We start from the raw sequence: 17,382 nt of genomic DNA, 5'->3' as shown, positions 1-17,382 counted from the left end.
TCCAAAAAAACTACTGTCTTATACACAGTGTAAGGGGATAAAGAATATGTACATAAGGATATATGAATGAGTGATGGTACAGAGCAGCATAGGCAAGATACAGTAGATGATATCGAGTACAGTATATACATATGAGATAAGTATGTAAACCAAGTGGCATAGTTAAAGTGGCTAGTGATACATGGATTACATAAGGATGCAGTCGATGATATAGAGTACAGTATCAACGTATGCATATGAGATGAACAATGTAGGGTAAGTAACATTATATAAGGTAGCATTGTTTAAAGTGGCTAGTGATATATTTACATCATTTACATCACAGGAACTCAAATCCTTCTGTTCACCTGATTTAGAATTCCTCACAATCAAATGTAGACCGCATTATCTACCAAGAGAATTCTCTTCGATTATAATCACAGCCGTATATATCCCCCCCCAAGCAGACACATCGATGGCTCTGAACGAACTTTATTTAACTCTCTGCAAACTGGAAACGATTTATCCGGAGGCTGCATTCATTGTAGCTGGGGATTTTAACAAGGCTAATCTGAAAACAAGACTCCCTAAATTTTATCAGCATATCGATTGCGCAACCAGGGGTGGAAAGACCCTGGATCATTGTTACTCTAACTTCCGAGACGCATATAAGGCCCTGCCCCGCCCCCTTTCGGAAAAGCTGACCACGACTCCATTTTGTTGATCCCTGCCTACAGACAGAAACTAAAACAAGAAGCTCCCACGCTGAGGTCTGTCCAACGCTGGTCCGACCAAGCTGACTCCACACTCCAAGACTGCTTCCATCACGTGGACTGGGAGATGTTTCGTATTGCGTCAGACAACAACATTGACGAATACGCTGATACGGTGTGCGAGTTCATTAGAACGTGCGTTGAAGATGTCGTTCCCATAGCAACGATTAAAACATTCCCTAACCAGAAACCGTGGATTGATGGCAGCATTCGTGTGAAACTGAAGGCACGAACCACTGCTTTTAATCAGGGCAAGGTGTCTGGTAACATGGCTGAATACAAACAGTGCAGCTATTCCCTCCGCAAGGCTATCAATCAAGCTAAGCGCCAGTACAGAGACAAAGTAGAATCTCAATTCAACGGCTCAGACACAAGAGGCATGTGGCAGGGTCTACAGTCAATCACGGACTACAGGAAGAAACCCAGCCCAGTCACGGACCAGGATGTCTTGCTCCCAGGCAGACTAAATAACTTTTTTGCCCGCTTTGAGGACAATACAGTGCCACTGACACGGCCTGCAACGGAAACATGCGGTCTCTCCTTCACTGCAGCCGAAGTGAGTAAGACATTTAAACGTGTTATCCAGCCGCGCCCTCAGAGCATGCGCAGACCAGCTGGCCGGTGTGTTTACGGACATATTCAATCAATCCCTATACCAGTCTGCTGTTCCCACATGCTTCAAGAGGGCCACCATTGTTCCTGTTCCCAAGAAAGCTAAGGTAACTGAGCTAAACGACTACCGCCCGTAGCACTCACATCCGTCATCATGAAGTGCTTTGAGAGACTAGTCAAGGACCACATCACCTCCACCCTACCTGACACCCTTGACCCACTCCAATTTGCTTACCGCCCAAATAGGTCCACAGACGATGCAATCTCAACCACACTGCACACTGCCCTAACCCATCTGGACAAGAGGAATACCTATGTGAGAATGCTGTTCATCGACTACAGCTCGGCATTCAACACCATAGTACCATCCAAGCTCGTCATCAAGCTCGAGACCCTGGGTCTCGACCCCGCCCTGTGCAACTGGGTACTGGACTTCCTGACGGGCCGCCCCAGGTGGTGAGGGTAGGCAACAACATCTCCTCCCCGCTGATCCTCAACACTGGGGCCCCACAAGGGTGCGTTCTGAGCCTTCTCCTGTACTCCCTGTTCACCCATGACTGCGTGGCCACGCACGCCTCCAACTCAATCATCAAGTTTGCGGACGACACAACAGTGGTAGGCTTGATTACCAACAACGACGAGACGGCCTACAGGGAGGAGGTGAGGGCCCTCGGAGTGTGGTGTCAGGAAAATAACCTCACACTCAACGTCAACAAAACTAAGGAGATGATTGTGGACTTCAGGAAACAGCAGAGGGAACACCCCCCCATCCACATCGATGGAACAGTAGTGGAGAGGGTAGCAAGTTTTAAGTTCCTCGGCATACACATCACAGACAAACTGAATTTGTCCACTCACACAGACAGCATCGTGAGGAAGGCGCAGCAGCGCCTCTTCAACCTCAGGAGGCTGAAGAAATTAGGGGTTGCGACAATGGCAGCGGATAGTTTCAGAAATAGAGGGTCCAGATTGTCAAGCCCAGCTGATTTGTACGGGTCCAGGTTTTGCAGCTCTTTCAGAACATCTGCTGGATTTGGGTAAAGGAGAACCTGGAGACGCTTGGGCGAGTAGCTGCCGGGGTGGCGGAGCTGTTGGCCGAGGTTGGAGTAGCCAGGAGGAAGGCATGGCCAGCCGTTGAGAAATGCTTGTTGAAGTTTTCGATAATCATGGATTTATCGGTGGTGACCATGTTACCTAGCCTCAGTGCAGTGGGCAGCTAGGAGGAGGTGCTCTTGTTCTCCATGGACTTTACAGTGTCCCAGAATTTTTGGGAGTTAGAGCTACAGGATGCAAATTTCTGCCTGAAGAAGCTGGCCTTTGCTTTCCTGACTGACTGCGTGTATTGGTTCCTGACTTCCCTGAACAGTTGCATATCGCGGGGACTATTCGATGCTATTGCAGTCCGCCACAAGATGTTTTTGTGCTGGTCGAGGGCAGTCAGGTCTGGAGTGAACCAAGGGCTATATCTGTTCTTAGTTCTGCATTTTTTGAACGGAGCATGCTTATCTAAAATGGTGAGGAAGTTACTTTTAAAGAATGACCAGGCATCCTCAACTGACCGGATGAGGTCAATGTCCTTCCAGGATACCCGGGCCAGGTCGATTAGAAAGGCCTGCTCACAGAAGTTTTTAGGGAGCGTTTGACAGTGATGAGGGGTGGTCGTTTGACTGCGGATCCGTAGCGGATACAGGCAATGAGGCAGTGATCGCTGAGATCCTGGTTGAATACAGCAGAGGTATATTTGGAGGGCCATTTGGTCAGGATGACGTCTATGAGGGTGCCCTTGTTTACAGATTTAGGGTTGTACCTGGTGGGTTCCTTGATGATTTGTGTGAGATTGAGGGCATCTATCTTAGATTGTAGGACTGCTGGGGTGTTAAGCTTATCCCAGTTTAGGTCACCTAACAGAACAAACTCTGAAGCTAGATTGGGGGGCGATCAATTCACAAATGGTGTCCAGGGCACAGCTGGGAGCTGAGGGGGGTCGGTAGCAGGCGGCAACAGTGAGTGACTTATTTCTGGAGAGAGTAATTTTTAAAATTAGTAGTTTGAACTATTTGGGTATGGACCTGGAAAGTATTTAACATGGAGGTTTACCATTTATCATGGAGGTTTACCATAGTCATTTATCATTGAGGTTTACCATAGTCATGTAACATGGAGGTTTACGATTTATCATGGAGGTTTACCATAGTCATTTAACATGGAGGTTTACGATTTATCATGGAGGTTTACCATAGTAATTTAACATGGAGGTTTACCATAGTCAATTAACATGGAGGTTTACCATAGTCAATTAACATGGAGGTTTACCATAGTCATTTAACATGGAGGTTTACCATAGTCATTTATCATTGAGGTTTACTATAGTCATTTAACATGGAGGTTTACGATTTATCATGGAGGTTTACCATAGTCATTTAACATGGAGGTTTACTATAGTCATTTAACATGGAGGTTTACGATTTATCATGGAGGTTTACCATAGTCATTTAACATGGAGGTTTTTAGTCATTTAACATGGAGGTTTACGATTTATCATGGAGGTTTACCATAGTCATTTAACATGGAGGTTTTTACCATAGTCATTTAACATGGAGGTTTACCATAGTCATTTAACATGGAGGTTTACCATAGTCATTTAACATGGAGGTTTACCATAGTCATTTAACATGGAGGTTTACCATAGTCATTTAACATGGAGGTTTACCGTAGTCATTTATCATTGAGGTTTACTATAGTCATTTAACATGGCGGTTTACCATTTAACATGGAGGTTTACCATAGTCATTTAACATGGAGGTTTACTATAGTCATTTAACATGGCGGTTTACCATTTAACATGGAGGTTTACCATAGTCATTTATCATTGAGGTTTATTATAGTCATTTAACATGGAGGTTTACCATTTAGTCATGGAGATTTACCATAGTCATTTAACATGGAGGTTTACCATTTAACATGGAGGTTTACCATAGTCATTTAACATGGAGGTTTACCATAGTCATTTAACATGGAGGTTTACCATAGTCATTTAACATGGAGGTTTACCATAGTCATTTAACATGGAGGTTTACCATAGTCATTTAACATGGAGGTTTACCATAGTCATTTAACATGGAGGTTTACCATAGTCATTTAACATGGAGGTTTACCATAGTCATTTAACATGGAGGTTTACCATTTAACATGGAGGTTTACCATAGTCATTTAACATGGAGGTTTACCATAGTCATTTAACATGGAGGTTTACCATTTAACATGGAGGTTTACCATAGTCATTTAACATGGAGGTTTACCATAGTCATTTAACATGGAGGTTTACCATAGTCATTTATCATTGAGGTTTACCATAGTCATTTAACATGGAGGTTTACCATAGTCATTTAACATGGAGGTTTACCATAGTCATTTATCATTGAGGTTTACCATAGTCATTTAACATGGAGGTTTACCATAGTCATTTATCATTGAGGTTTACCATAATCTTAACATGGAGGTTTACCATTTAACATGGAGGTTTACCATAGTCATTTAACATGGAGGTTTACCATAGTCATTTATCATTGAGGTTTACCATAATCATTTAACATGGAGGTTTACCATTTCACATGGAGGTTTACCATAGTCATTTAACATGGAGGTTTACCATAGTCATTTAACATGGAGGTTTACCATAGTCATTTAACATGGAGGTTTACCATAGTCATTTATCATTGAGGTTTTAATCATTTAACATGGAGGTTTACCATTTAACATGGAGGTTTACCATAGTCATTTAACATGGCGGTTTACCATTTAACATGGAGGTTTACCATAGTCATTTAACATGGAGGTTCATTTAACATGGAGGTTTACCATAGTCATTTATCATGGAGGTTTACCATAGTCATTTAACATGGAGGTTTACCATTTAACATGGAGGTTTACCATAGTCATTTAACATGGAGGTTTACCATAGTCATTTAACATGGAGGTTTACCATAGTCATTTAACATGGAGGTTTACCGTAGTCATTTCACATGGAGGTTTACCATAGTCATTTAACATGGAGGTTTACCATAGTCATTTAACATGGAGGTTTACCATAATCATTTAACATGGAGGTTTACCATTTAACATGGAGGTTTACCATAGTCATTTAACATGGAGGTTTAGCCTGCCGTCTCACCTGGATGAACTCTTTGCTGCTGTCCTCGTTTGGGGTCCACGCGTTGTTATTGTTGTTAAGACGGGCTTGCCGTGGCAACCAGGTGTTGTCGTAAAAGGATGAGGAGGCTGTGATCTGGTCGTCAGAGATCTTCCCTGACTCCAGACCTAACGCGTTACTGCAATGGAAAGCTGGGGGAGGAGAGACAGGGATCAATTCATGATTTGATTTATAGAGGTGGACAATTAAATAAAGACCTGAAGAGAGGAGGGTTAACCAACACTCATCAACACGCACCAACAGGCACCAACACACCAACAGGCACCAACAGGCACCAACAGGCACCAACACACCAACAGGCACCCACAGGCACCAACAGGCACCAACACGCACCAATAGGCACCAACAGGCACCCACCCACCAACAAGCACCAACAGGCACCAACAGGCACCAACAGGCACCAACACACCAACAGGCACCAACAGGCACCAACAGGCACCCACCCACCAACACGCACCACATGCACCAACAGGCACCAACACGCACCAACAGGCACCAACAGGCACCAACACCCACCAACACCCACCAATGAAACTGCAGAATAAGGACACTCCTTTCTGAAGGTCCAATAGAAAATAGAAACAGACAGATCTCCCTCAGGTACTGACTGGTCCGGTACTTACTGTCGCTGACCTCTTTGTGTGTCATGTTGTAGCGAGCAGAGAAGCCATCTTTGGCCACGGCCATGTCCGTGTGGAAGGACAGAGACAGGATACCTGTAGACGACGTCATCTCAGGAGGGATCTTAGTTCCACAGTAACGTCCTATCAGAGGACCCACTGCAAACACATACACAAACACAAACCCAAGAGACGGTCATTAGAAGCACAGCATACAAAACATAAAATAACATGAAATATAGCTTATCAGAACATAACACACTAGCCAACATCAGTAGTCCCTGCCTAGCCTCAGCACCCTATAAACAACATACTTTACTATTAATCATGAGGAATTCTCAGCCAGGAAGTTAGTTAGTAATAAGATAAATCCTGTTTTATTGACAAGAGAGGCGAGCCCTAGCTTAGGCCTGGGATTTCTCAGAAGACAGGGCAGGCGAAATAGGTCCCACTGGGGAAAGGATGGATGTATTAGCAACATTTCTCCTCCATCCCTTCATCCTCCTTCCATCTCTCTATCCTAACGCCACATGAACAAGGGGCTTTAATGAGAGGCGAGGTGTTCTTTCTCACTCTGTTCTCTCGTTTTCTGCCAGTCCTCCTCTTCCTCCTCCTCTTCCTCTTCCGTCTACAGATTAGAAACTCTTTCTTTCACTCCGTCCGTTCCTTTGATCCCCAGGACCAAGTCATCCCTTCTACCCTCTCCACTAATTCTCTTTTCTAACAACTCTTAATTCCTGGACTTTGTGTTTTGTGTGATTTAGGACTCTGTGGCTGTAGGGGGTGGGGGGGGAATTAGGGGGCATCAGGGGGCATGTCTATGGGATAATACCTTCATCTTGCAGCTCACAGCCTCTTTCTCACTCCCAGATCATACCATATCATACCATACCAGCCCAGATCATACCATATCATACCATACCATACCAGCCCAGATCATACCATAACAGCCCAGTATCAGCCCAGATCATACCATACCAGCCCAGTATCAGCCCTGTATCATACCATATCATACCATACCAGCCCAGTATCATACCATATCATACCAGGATCATACCATACCAGCCCAGGATCATACCATACCAGCCCAGATCATACCATATCATACCAGCCCAGATCATACCATATCAGCCCAGGATACCATCATACCATACCAGCCCATATCATACCATATCATACCATAGCCCAGCCCACCATATCATACCATACCAGCCCAGATCATACCATATCAGCCCAGATCATACCATATCATACCATACCAGCCCAGTATCATACCATACCAGCCCAGTATCATACAGTATCATACCATATCAGCCCAGTACCAGCCCAGATCATACCATATCCAGCCCAGATCATACCATATCAGCCCAGTATCAGCGCAGTATCATACCATACCAGCCCAGTATCATACCATATCAGCCCTGTATCATACCATATCAGCCCAGTATCATACCATACCAGCCCAGATCATACCATATCCCAGCCCATATCATACCATACCAGCCCAGTATCATACCATACCAGCCCAGTATCATACCATATCAGCCCAGTATCATACCAGCCCAGATCATACCATACCAGCCCAGTATCATACCATACCAGCCCAGTATCATACCATATCAGCCCAGTATCATACCATATCAGCCCAGTATCATACCATACCAGCCCAGTATCATACCATATCAGCCCAGTATCATATCATACCAGCCCAGATCATACCATATCAGCCCAGTATCATACCATACCAGCCCAGACCATACCATATCATATCCATACCAGTCCAGTATCATACCATATCAGCCCAGTATCATACCCAGCCCAGTATCATACCATACCAGCCCAGTATCATACCATACCAGCCCAGTATCATACCATATCAGCCCAGATCATACCATATCATACCATACCAGCCATGATCATACCATACCAGCCCAGTATCATACCATATCAGCCCAGTATCATACCATACCAGCCCAGATCATACCATATCAGCCCAGTATCAGCCCAGTATCATACCATACCAGCCCAGTATCATACCATACCAGCCCAGTATCATACCATATCAGCCCAGTATCATACCATACCAGCCCAGTATCATCATACCACATCATACCAGCCCAGTATCATACCATACCATATCATACCATAGCCCAGCCCAGTATCATACCATATCAGCCCAGTATCAGCCCAGTATCACACCAGCCCAGTATCATACCATACCAGCCCAGTATCATACCATATCAGCCCAGTATCATACCATACCAGCCCAGATCATACCAGTCTCACCAGCCCAGTATCATACCAGTCTCACCAGCCCAGTATCATACCAGTCTCCCAATCAAAGCCCAGGCAAGGTTGCCATGCTATTCAGCCTGGTTTTTGTTACAGCTATTTTAGTAGTGGAGCGTTGGAAGATGAAAGCCATGACGAGGGCCGCCTGCTCTCTCTCTCTCTCTCTCTCTCTCTCTCTCTCTCTCTCTGTCTCTGTCTCTCTCTCTGTCTCTCTCTCTCTCTCTCTCTCTCTCTCTCTTACTCTCTATCTCTGTCTCTCTCTCTCTTACTCTCTCTCTATCGCTCTCTCTCTGTCTCTCTCTCTCTCTTACTCTATCTCTCCCTTACTCTCTATCTCTCTCTCTCTGTCTCTCACTCTCTCTCTGCCTCTCTCTCTCTCTCCCTTACTCTCTATCTCTCTCTTACTCTCTAACTCTCTCTCTAACTCTCTCTCTCTCCCTCTCTCTGTCTCTCTCTCTGTCTCTCTCTCTCTCTCTCTCTCTCTCTGTCTCTCTCTCTCTCTCTCTCTCTCTCTCTCTCTCTCTCTCTCTCTCTCTCTCTCTGTGTCTCTCTCTCTGTCTCTCTCTCTCTCTCAGCCTAACTAGAAGTACTCCCTTCCTGTTTTGTGTGTGTCCGTCCAGTAAACTCACCTTGTGGCAGACCGTCCCAGACCTCCAGCCAGTCGTACTTGCAGTCTCCCTCTCCCCCGGGCAGGGGGTCATTCTCCAGGTCAAAGGTCAGGAAGGTCAGGGTCAAGTCCATGGCCGGGGGCATGATGATAATAAAGGAACACTCCAGGTTATGAGGGTATTTATCAGGGAACCCCGGAGACTCAATGATCCCGTTCTGACTGGTGAAGTTACGGGAGCAGTCTGAACCTGAAACAACAACCATTCAATCAGTCAATCAATCAAATGCATTTCTTTTTTTGCATCAAGGGTTTTCACAAAGTGCTTTACAAGATCCCAGGATGGACACAGAAGCAGAAGCACAGTGTTCAGGAAGAAACCTAGAGAGGAACCCAGCTTTCTCTGGATTTACTGGGGAACTGTTCAAATCAAATCACATTTTATTACATATTTAGGTTTAGGCCCAGGGTGCTGAGCTTAAAGATGAGCTTGGAGGGTACTCTGGCATTAAATGCTGAGCTGTAGTCAATGAACAGCATTCCTACATAGGTATTCCTCTTGTACAGATGGGATAGGGCCGTGTGCAGTGCAATGCCGAATGCATCGTCTATGGATCTATTGGGCCGTTAAGCAAATTGAAGTCTAAGGGTGTCAGGTAAAGGTATAGGTTATATGATCCTTAATAACTAGACTCTCAAAACACTTCATGATGACAGAAGTGTTCCGTGATGACGTAAGTGTTCCGTGATGACAGAAGTGTTCCGTGATGACAGAAGTGTTCCGTGATGACGTAAGTGTTCCGTGATGACGGAAGTGTTCCGTGATGACAGAAGTGTTCCGTGATGACAGAAGTGTTCCGTGATGACAGAAGTGTTCCGTGATGACAGAAGTGTTCCGTGATGACAGAAGTGTTCCGTGATGACAGAAGTGTTCCGTGATGACAGAAGTGTTCTGTGATGACAGAAGTGTTCCGTGATGACAGAAGTGTTCCGTGATGACAGAAGTGTTCCGCGATGACGTAAGTATTCCGTGTTGAAAGAAGTGTTCCATGATAGAAGTGATCATTGATGCAAATAGATGTCAGTCTGTCTCTTACATTGTTGTCTAATGAATATTCCATTGTGTCCTGTATCATCTCTCCTGTCTGTGTTTTTGTAGTAGGGAGACAAGCTGGTGGCCTGAGGGCATTCTCTGGTAGCTCATCCATTGATCTGATCCTGTTCTGTGACGTAGACGTTAGGACTGAAGGCCTTGTTGTCTAGATGTTGCTACTAATGACCAGAGCACATTGCTGCTATAACAGCCTCCACTCTTCTGGGAAGGCTTTCCACTAGATGTTGGGTTAAATGGACCCTTAAGACCAAGTACTATCGGGTATCACCGAGAGGTTTTTTGGGATCACCCAAAGGTTTTCGATGGGGTTGAGGACAGGGCTCTGTGCAGGCCAGTCAAGTTCTTCCACACCGATCTCAACAAACAATTTCTGTATGGGCCCCACTGCCAGATGGTGGAGAGTGATTCATCACGCCAGAGAACATGTGTCCACTGCTCTTTATAACACCCCAGCTGACAACTGGCTTCGTTCATGGTGATCTTAGGTTTGTGTGCAGCTGTCCGAAAATGGAAACCCATTTCATGAAGCTCCCAAAGAACAGTTCTTGTGCTGATGTTGCTTCCAGACGCAGTTTGGAACGAGGTTGTGTCCAGACGCAGTTTGGTACGAGTTTGTGTTTTTACGCGCTACGGGCTTCAGCACTCAGCGGGTCCTGTTCTGTGAGCTTGTGTGGCCTACCACTTCACGGTTGAGCCGTTGTTGCTCCCAGACGTTTCCACTTCACAACAACAGCACTTACAATTGACCAGGGGCAGTTCTAGCAGGGCAGGAATTTGACGAACTGACTGATTGGAAAGGTGGCATCCTCTGACGATGCCACGTTGAAAGTCACCGAGCTCTTCAGTAAGGGCCATTCTACCACCACTGTTTGTCTATGGAGATTGCATGGCTGTGTGCTCAATTGTATACATCTGTCAGCAACGGGGGAAGCTGAAATAGCTGAATCCACTCATTTGAAGGGTGTCCACATACTGTTATACAGTGGGGCAAAAAAGTATTTAGTCAGCCACCACTTGTTTATTTTTTAAAACTTATTTTCCACCATAATTTGCAAATAAATTCATTAAAAATCCTACAATGTGATTTTCTGGATTTTTTTTCTTCTCATTTTGTCTGTCATAGTTGAAGTGTACCTATGATGAAAATTACAGGCCTCTCTCATCTTTTTAAGTGGGAGAACTTGCACAATTGGTGGCTGACTAAATACTTGTTTGCCCCACTGTACATCCACTAACTCAACACACTATCACTGAGCAAACTAAACGGATTGACAACAAGCAAAAACAAAATACAACAGTTGTAGATCGAGTCTAACCTCAGACAAGCTACAGTACATTAGAGAGAGATGCTTGACAGACGGTTCAAAGTAAGGCCTTCAGGCCTGTGTGAGCGTCCTATTGTGAGTGAATGAATGTGTGAGCGTCCTATTGTGAGTGAATGAATGTGTGAGCCGTGTGTGTGTGTCTCTGTGTGTCACAACTCAGCGTTGTGGATGTGTCTCTGGCAGGAACAGAACCACATCGTCCTCGCTGTCTCCCCCCTCCTTGTCATCTCCTTCAGTCTCCCACCCCCCCCCTCGCTCCCTCACTGTCTCCCCCTCTCCATCACTGTCTCCCCCCCCTCCCCTTGTCATCTCCCTCAGTCTCCCACCTCCCCCTCTCCTCGCTGTCTCCCCCTCTCCTCACTGTCTCCCCCTCTCCCTCGCTGTCTCCCCCCCCCTCTCCCTCACTGTCTCCCCCCCCTCTCCCTCCCCTCTCCCTCACTGTCCCCCTCTCCCCCTCAGTGTCTCCCCATCTCTCTCACTGTCTCTCCCCCCCTCTCCCTCACTGTCTCCCCCCTTGCTCTCACTGTCTCCCCCCCCCCCTCTGCCTCACTGTCTCCCCCTATCCCTCACTGTCTCACCCCTCTCCCTCACTGTCTCCCCTCTCTCCCCCTGTCACCTCTCCCTCACTGTCTCCCCCTCTCCCCCTGTCATCTCCCTCACTGTCTCACTGTCCCCCTCTCCCTCACTGTCTCCCCCTCTCCCTCACTGTTTCCACCTCTCCCTCACTGTCTCCCCCTCTCCCTCACTGTCTCCCCCTCTCCCTCACTGTCTCCCCCTCTCCCTCACTGTCTCCCCCTCTCCCTCCCCTCTCCCTCACTGTCCCCCTCTCCCTCAGTGTCTCCCCATCTCTCTCACTGTCTCCCCCTCTCCCTCACTGTCTCCCCCTTGCTCTCACTGTCTCCCCCTCTCCCTCACTGTCTCCCCTCTGCCTCACTGTCTCCCCCCCCTATCCCTCACTGTCTCACCCCTCTCCCTCACTGTCTCTCCCTCTCTCCCCCTGTCACCTCTCCCTCACTGTCTCCCCCCCTCTCTCCCCCTGTCATCTCCCTCACTGTCTCCCCCTCTCCCTCACTGTCTCCCCCCCCCTCTCCCTCACTGTTTCCACCTCTCCCTCACTGTCTCCCCACTCTCCCTCACTGTTTCCACCTCTCCCTCACTGTCTCCCCCCCCTCTCCCTCACTGGCTCCCCCTCTCCCTCACTGTCTCCCCCTCTCCCCTCACTGTCTCCCTCTCTCCCTCACTGTCTCCCCCCCCTCTCTCCCTCACTGTCTCCCCCTCTCCCTCACTGTCTCCCCCTCTCCCTCACTGTCCCTCCCCCCTCTCCCTCACTGTCTCCCCTCTCTCCCCCTGTCACCTCCCTCACTGTCTCCCCCTCTCCCTCACTACTGTCTCCCCCTCTCCCTCACTGTCTCCCCCTCTCCCCCTGTCACCTCCCTCACTGTCTCCCCCTCTCCCTCACTGTCTCTCCCACTGTCTCCCCTCTCCCCCTGTCTCCCTCACTGTCTCCCCCGCTCCCTCACTGTCTCCCCCTCTCCATCACTGTCTCCCACTCTCCCCTCCGCCTCTTCTCTCGGTGGGTTGATTATGTTCGGTCATCTCAACAAGATCCTTTCCCGTCTCCTCTGTCTCCCCGTTCTCCCCCGTCTCCCCGTCTCCCCCGTCTCCCTCCAGCACTCCTTGGATCGATTGATAGTGTGGGTGTGAAGGAATTCAATGAAAGAGGAAGGTCCAGCCCTCTACTGACAGCCCATGTATCACTGGAAGAGGCAGTGCAGGCACACACAGCATGGGGAGCTCTGGGGAGTGGCCCATGTCTCTCACCTCTCTGTGAGAGACAGGTCTGGGCTTGTCCTGTTGGCGTGCAATTCTCCCCTGCCTCTTCTTGTGCCCAGACCATACAGTGATTGGACCAGACAGTTCCCTGCCCACCAGACAGTTCCCTGCTACACCAGACAGTTCCCTGCTACATCAGACAGTTCCCTGCTACACCAGACAGTTCCCTGCTACATCAGACAGTTCCCTGCTACACCAGACAGTTCCCTGCTACACCAGACAGTCCCCCGTCCACCAGACAGTCCCTGCTACACCAGACAGTCCCCGTCCACCAGACAGTCCCTGCTACACCAGACAGTCCCCTGCTACACCAGACAGTCCCCCGTCCACCAGACAGTCCCCGTCCACCAGACAGTCCCCTGCTACACCAGACAGTCCCTGCTACACCAGACAGTCCCCTGCTACACCAGACAGTCCCCGTCCACCAGACAGTCCCCGTCCACCAGACAGTCCCCTGTCCACCAGACAGTCCCCTGCTACACCAGACAGTCCCCCGTCCACCAGACAGTCCCCCGTCCACCAGACAGTCCCCGTCCACCAGACAGTCCCCTGCTACACCAGACAGTCCCCGTCCACCAGACAGTTCCCTGCTACACCAGACAGTACCCTGCTACACCAGACAGTACCCTGCTACACCAGACAGTCCCCCGCTACACCAGACAGTCCCCCGTCCACCAGACAGTTCCCTGCTACACCAGACAGTCCCCTGCCCACAAGCCTAAGCTTCTTATAGAAACAACCCTTGTCTCAGACCATGTTTGAGTGTTGCAGACCACTGCAAAGGAATGAGGAACAAAACACCGTACAGGCTCCGCTCATAAATGTTTGTGTGGCGTGTGTGTGTGTGTGTGTGTGTGTGTGTGTGTGTGTGTGTGTGTGTGTGTGTGTGTGTGTGTGTGTGTGGGGTGGGGTGGGGGGTGGACCCAGACAGCAGGGTCACAGCTGGTGTGATGGATTATTAATAGTTCAGGTATTTTAGTTATTTAAGAGTTAAGAGCTACAGATTACTCTGTGTTAGTTCTTTGATCCGCTGAAATTTCTGCCCCTCCCTTGCCCTCCTCCCTCCCTCCTCCCTCCTCTCCTCTCCTCTCCTCTCCTCTCCTCTCCTCTCCTCTCCTCTCCTCTCCTCTCCTCTCCTCTCCTCTCCTCTCCTCTCCTCTCCTCTCCTCTCCCTCCTCTCTCCTCTCCACTCCACTCCACTCCACTCCACTCCTCTCCTCTCCTCTCCTCTCCTCTTCTCTCCTCTCCTCTCCTCTCCTCTCCTCTCCTCTCCTCTCCTCTCCTCTCCTCTCACGCTCCTCTCCTCCCTCCTGCTCACCTACCATCAGCCTGTCAACAACAGTCCCCTCTGTCTCTCTCTCTCTGTCCCTCTATCCTGTGTGTGTGAGAGAGAATGTGTGTGTGTGTGCGCGCTCCAAATAGGGAATTTGGGAACTTCATTGTGTATTAATAAGAGGAAGAAGTGTTTGTACTTAGTGACTGTGCCAAATCAAATCCAATTGTATTTGTCACATGCGCCGAATACAACAGGTGTAGTAGACCTTACAGTGAAATGCTGAATACAACAGGTGTAGGTAGACCTTACAGTGAAATGCTGAATACAACAGGTGTAGTAGACCTCACAGTGAAATGCTGAATACAACAGCTGTAGTAGACCTCACAGTGAAATGCTGAATACAACAGGTGTAGTAGACCTTACAGTGAAATGCTGAATACAACAGGTGTAGTAGACCTTACAGTGAAATGATGAATACAACAGGTGTAGTAGACCTCACAGTGAAATGATGAATACAACAGGTGTAGTAGACCTTACAGTGAAATGATGAATACAACAGGTGTAGTAGACCTCACAGTGAAATGCTGAATACAACAGGTGTAGTAGACAGTGAAATGCTGAATACAACAGGTGTAGTAGACCTCACAGTGAAATGCTGAATACAACAGGTGTAGTAGACCTCACAGTGAAATGCTGAATACAACAGGTGTAGTAGACCTCACAGTGAAATGCTGAATACAACAGGTGTAGTAGACCTCACAGTGAAATGCTGAATACAACAGGTGTAGTAGACCTCACAGTGAAATGCTGAATACAACAGGTGTAGTAGACCTCACAGTGAAATGCTGATACAACAGGTGGTAGTTACAGTGAAACAGAGTCAATGTGGAGGCTATACCTTACAGGGGTACCGGTACAGAGTCAATGTGGAGGCTATATACAGGGGGTACCGGTACAGAGTCAATGTGGAGGCTATATACAGGGGTTACTGTACAGAGTCAATGTGGAGGCTATATACAGGGTGTTACTGTACAGAGTCAATGTGGAGGCTATATACAGGGGGTACCGGTACAGAGTCAATGTGGAGGCTATATACAGGGGGTACCGGTACAGAGTCAATGTGGAGGCTATATACAGGGGGTACCGGTACAGAGTCAATGTGGAGGCTATATACAGGGGGTACCGGTACAGAGTCAATATGGAGGCTATATACAGGGGGTACCGGTACAGAGTCGGTTATTTGAGGAATATGTACATGTAGGTAGAGTTATTAAAGTGACTATGTATCCATGCGAACAGAGAGTAGGGGTGAAGTAAAGAGGGAGGGGGAGGCACTGCAAATAGTCTGGTTAGTCATTTGATTAGGTGTTCAGAAGTTGGCTTGGGGGTCGAATCTCTTTAGGAGCCTCTTGGACCTAGACTTGGCGCTCCGGTACCACTTGCCGTGCGCTAGCAGAGAGAACAGTCTATTACTGGGGTGGCTGGAAGCTTTGACAATTTTTAGGGCCTTCCCCTGACACTGCCTGGTATAGAGGTTCTGGATGGCAGGAAGCTTGGCCCCAGTGATGTACTGGGCCGTACCCTCTAGTGCCTTGTGGTCGGAGGCAGAGCAGTTGCCATACCAGGTAGTGATGCAACCAGTCAGGATGCTCTCTGTTGCAGCTGTGGAAACTTTTGAGGATCCGAGGACCCATGCCAAATCTTTTCAGTCTCCTGAGGGGGAATAGGTTTTGTTGTGCCCTCTTCACAACCATCTTGGCGTGTTTGGACTACAGCCAGGACTCTGACAGGGAGTACAGGAGGGGACTGCGCACGCACCCCTGGGGAGTTCCAGTTTTGACGATCAGCGTGGCGGATGTGTTGTTACCTACCCTCACCACCTGGGGGCCTGTTAGGAAGTCCAGTATCCAGTTGCAGAGGGAGGTGTTTAGTCCCAGGGTCCTTAGCTTAGTGATGAGCTTTGAGGGCACTATGGTGTTGAACGCTGAGCTGTAGTCAATGAACAGCATTCTCACATAGGTGTTCCTTTTGTCCAGGTGGGAAAAGGTGTGTGTCTGTGAGTGACTGTGAGTGACTGTGAGTGAATGTGAGTGAATGTGAGTGACTGTGAGTGCCTGTGTGTGCCTGTGAGTGCCTGTGAGTGACTGTGAGTGACTGTGTATGACTGTGAGCATGTGTGTGCCTGTGAGTGCCTGTGAGTGACTGTGAGCATTTGTGTGCCTGTGAGTGCCTGTGAGTGCCTGTGAGTGCCTGTGAGTGACTGTGAGTGACTGTGAGTGACTGTGTGTGTGCCTGTGAGTGACTGTGAGTGACTGTGAGCATGTGTGCCCTTGTATCCTTACTCTTCTTAGTCTCTCTCTCTGGCTCTCCCTGTTCCATATGGTTACTATGGTTGCTGGTGGGCGTGTCTTGGTAAACAAGCAAAACACCTGAGCAAGCTTCATTTCTGAGATACATCAAGTACAAGAGCCCAAAACAGCCCACTGGCTTCATCTGCTTGTTTGTTTTGTTACTCATTATGCAGAACACAAATCCCTTTTGACATGTTCATATTTGTTATGATAGTGGGAGAGATGATCCTGGACAACAACCAGGTTATGATAGTGGGAGAGATGATCCTGGACAACAACCAGGTTATGATAGTAGGAGAGATGATCCTGGACAACAACCAGGTTATGATAGTAGGAGAGATGATCCTGGACAACAACCAGGTTATGATAGTGGGAGAGATGATCCTGGAC

At 48.0% G+C, this 17,382-nt stretch overlaps 1 protein-coding gene across 2 annotated transcripts in view; it reads right to left on the bottom strand.

Annotated features, from left to right (window-relative positions):
• The window catches only part of LOC112246167 (neuropilin-2), a 320,170-nt gene that overhangs the window by 207,031 nt on the left and 95,757 nt on the right, over positions 1–17,382 (bottom strand). For both annotated transcript variants that reach the window (XM_042320049.1, XM_042320048.1), the window contains exons 4-6: positions 9,116–9,343; positions 6,198–6,353; positions 5,536–5,705 (exon numbers count right to left, since the gene is read on the bottom strand). In XM_042320049.1, the coding sequence (XP_042175983.1) occupies positions 5,536–5,705; positions 6,198–6,353; positions 9,116–9,343 (554 nt within the window). The remainder of the gene's footprint in view (positions 1–5,535; positions 5,706–6,197; positions 6,354–9,115; positions 9,344–17,382) is intronic.

Source organism: Oncorhynchus tshawytscha, linkage group LG03 (genome assembly GCF_018296145.1).
Source record: "Oncorhynchus tshawytscha isolate Ot180627B linkage group LG03, Otsh_v2.0, whole genome shotgun sequence".
Classification (NCBI taxonomy): Eukaryota; Metazoa; Chordata; class Actinopteri; order Salmoniformes; family Salmonidae; genus Oncorhynchus; species Oncorhynchus tshawytscha.
Note: the sequence above shows the minus strand (reverse complement) of the source record. Positions and strands in the feature narration are given on the sequence as shown.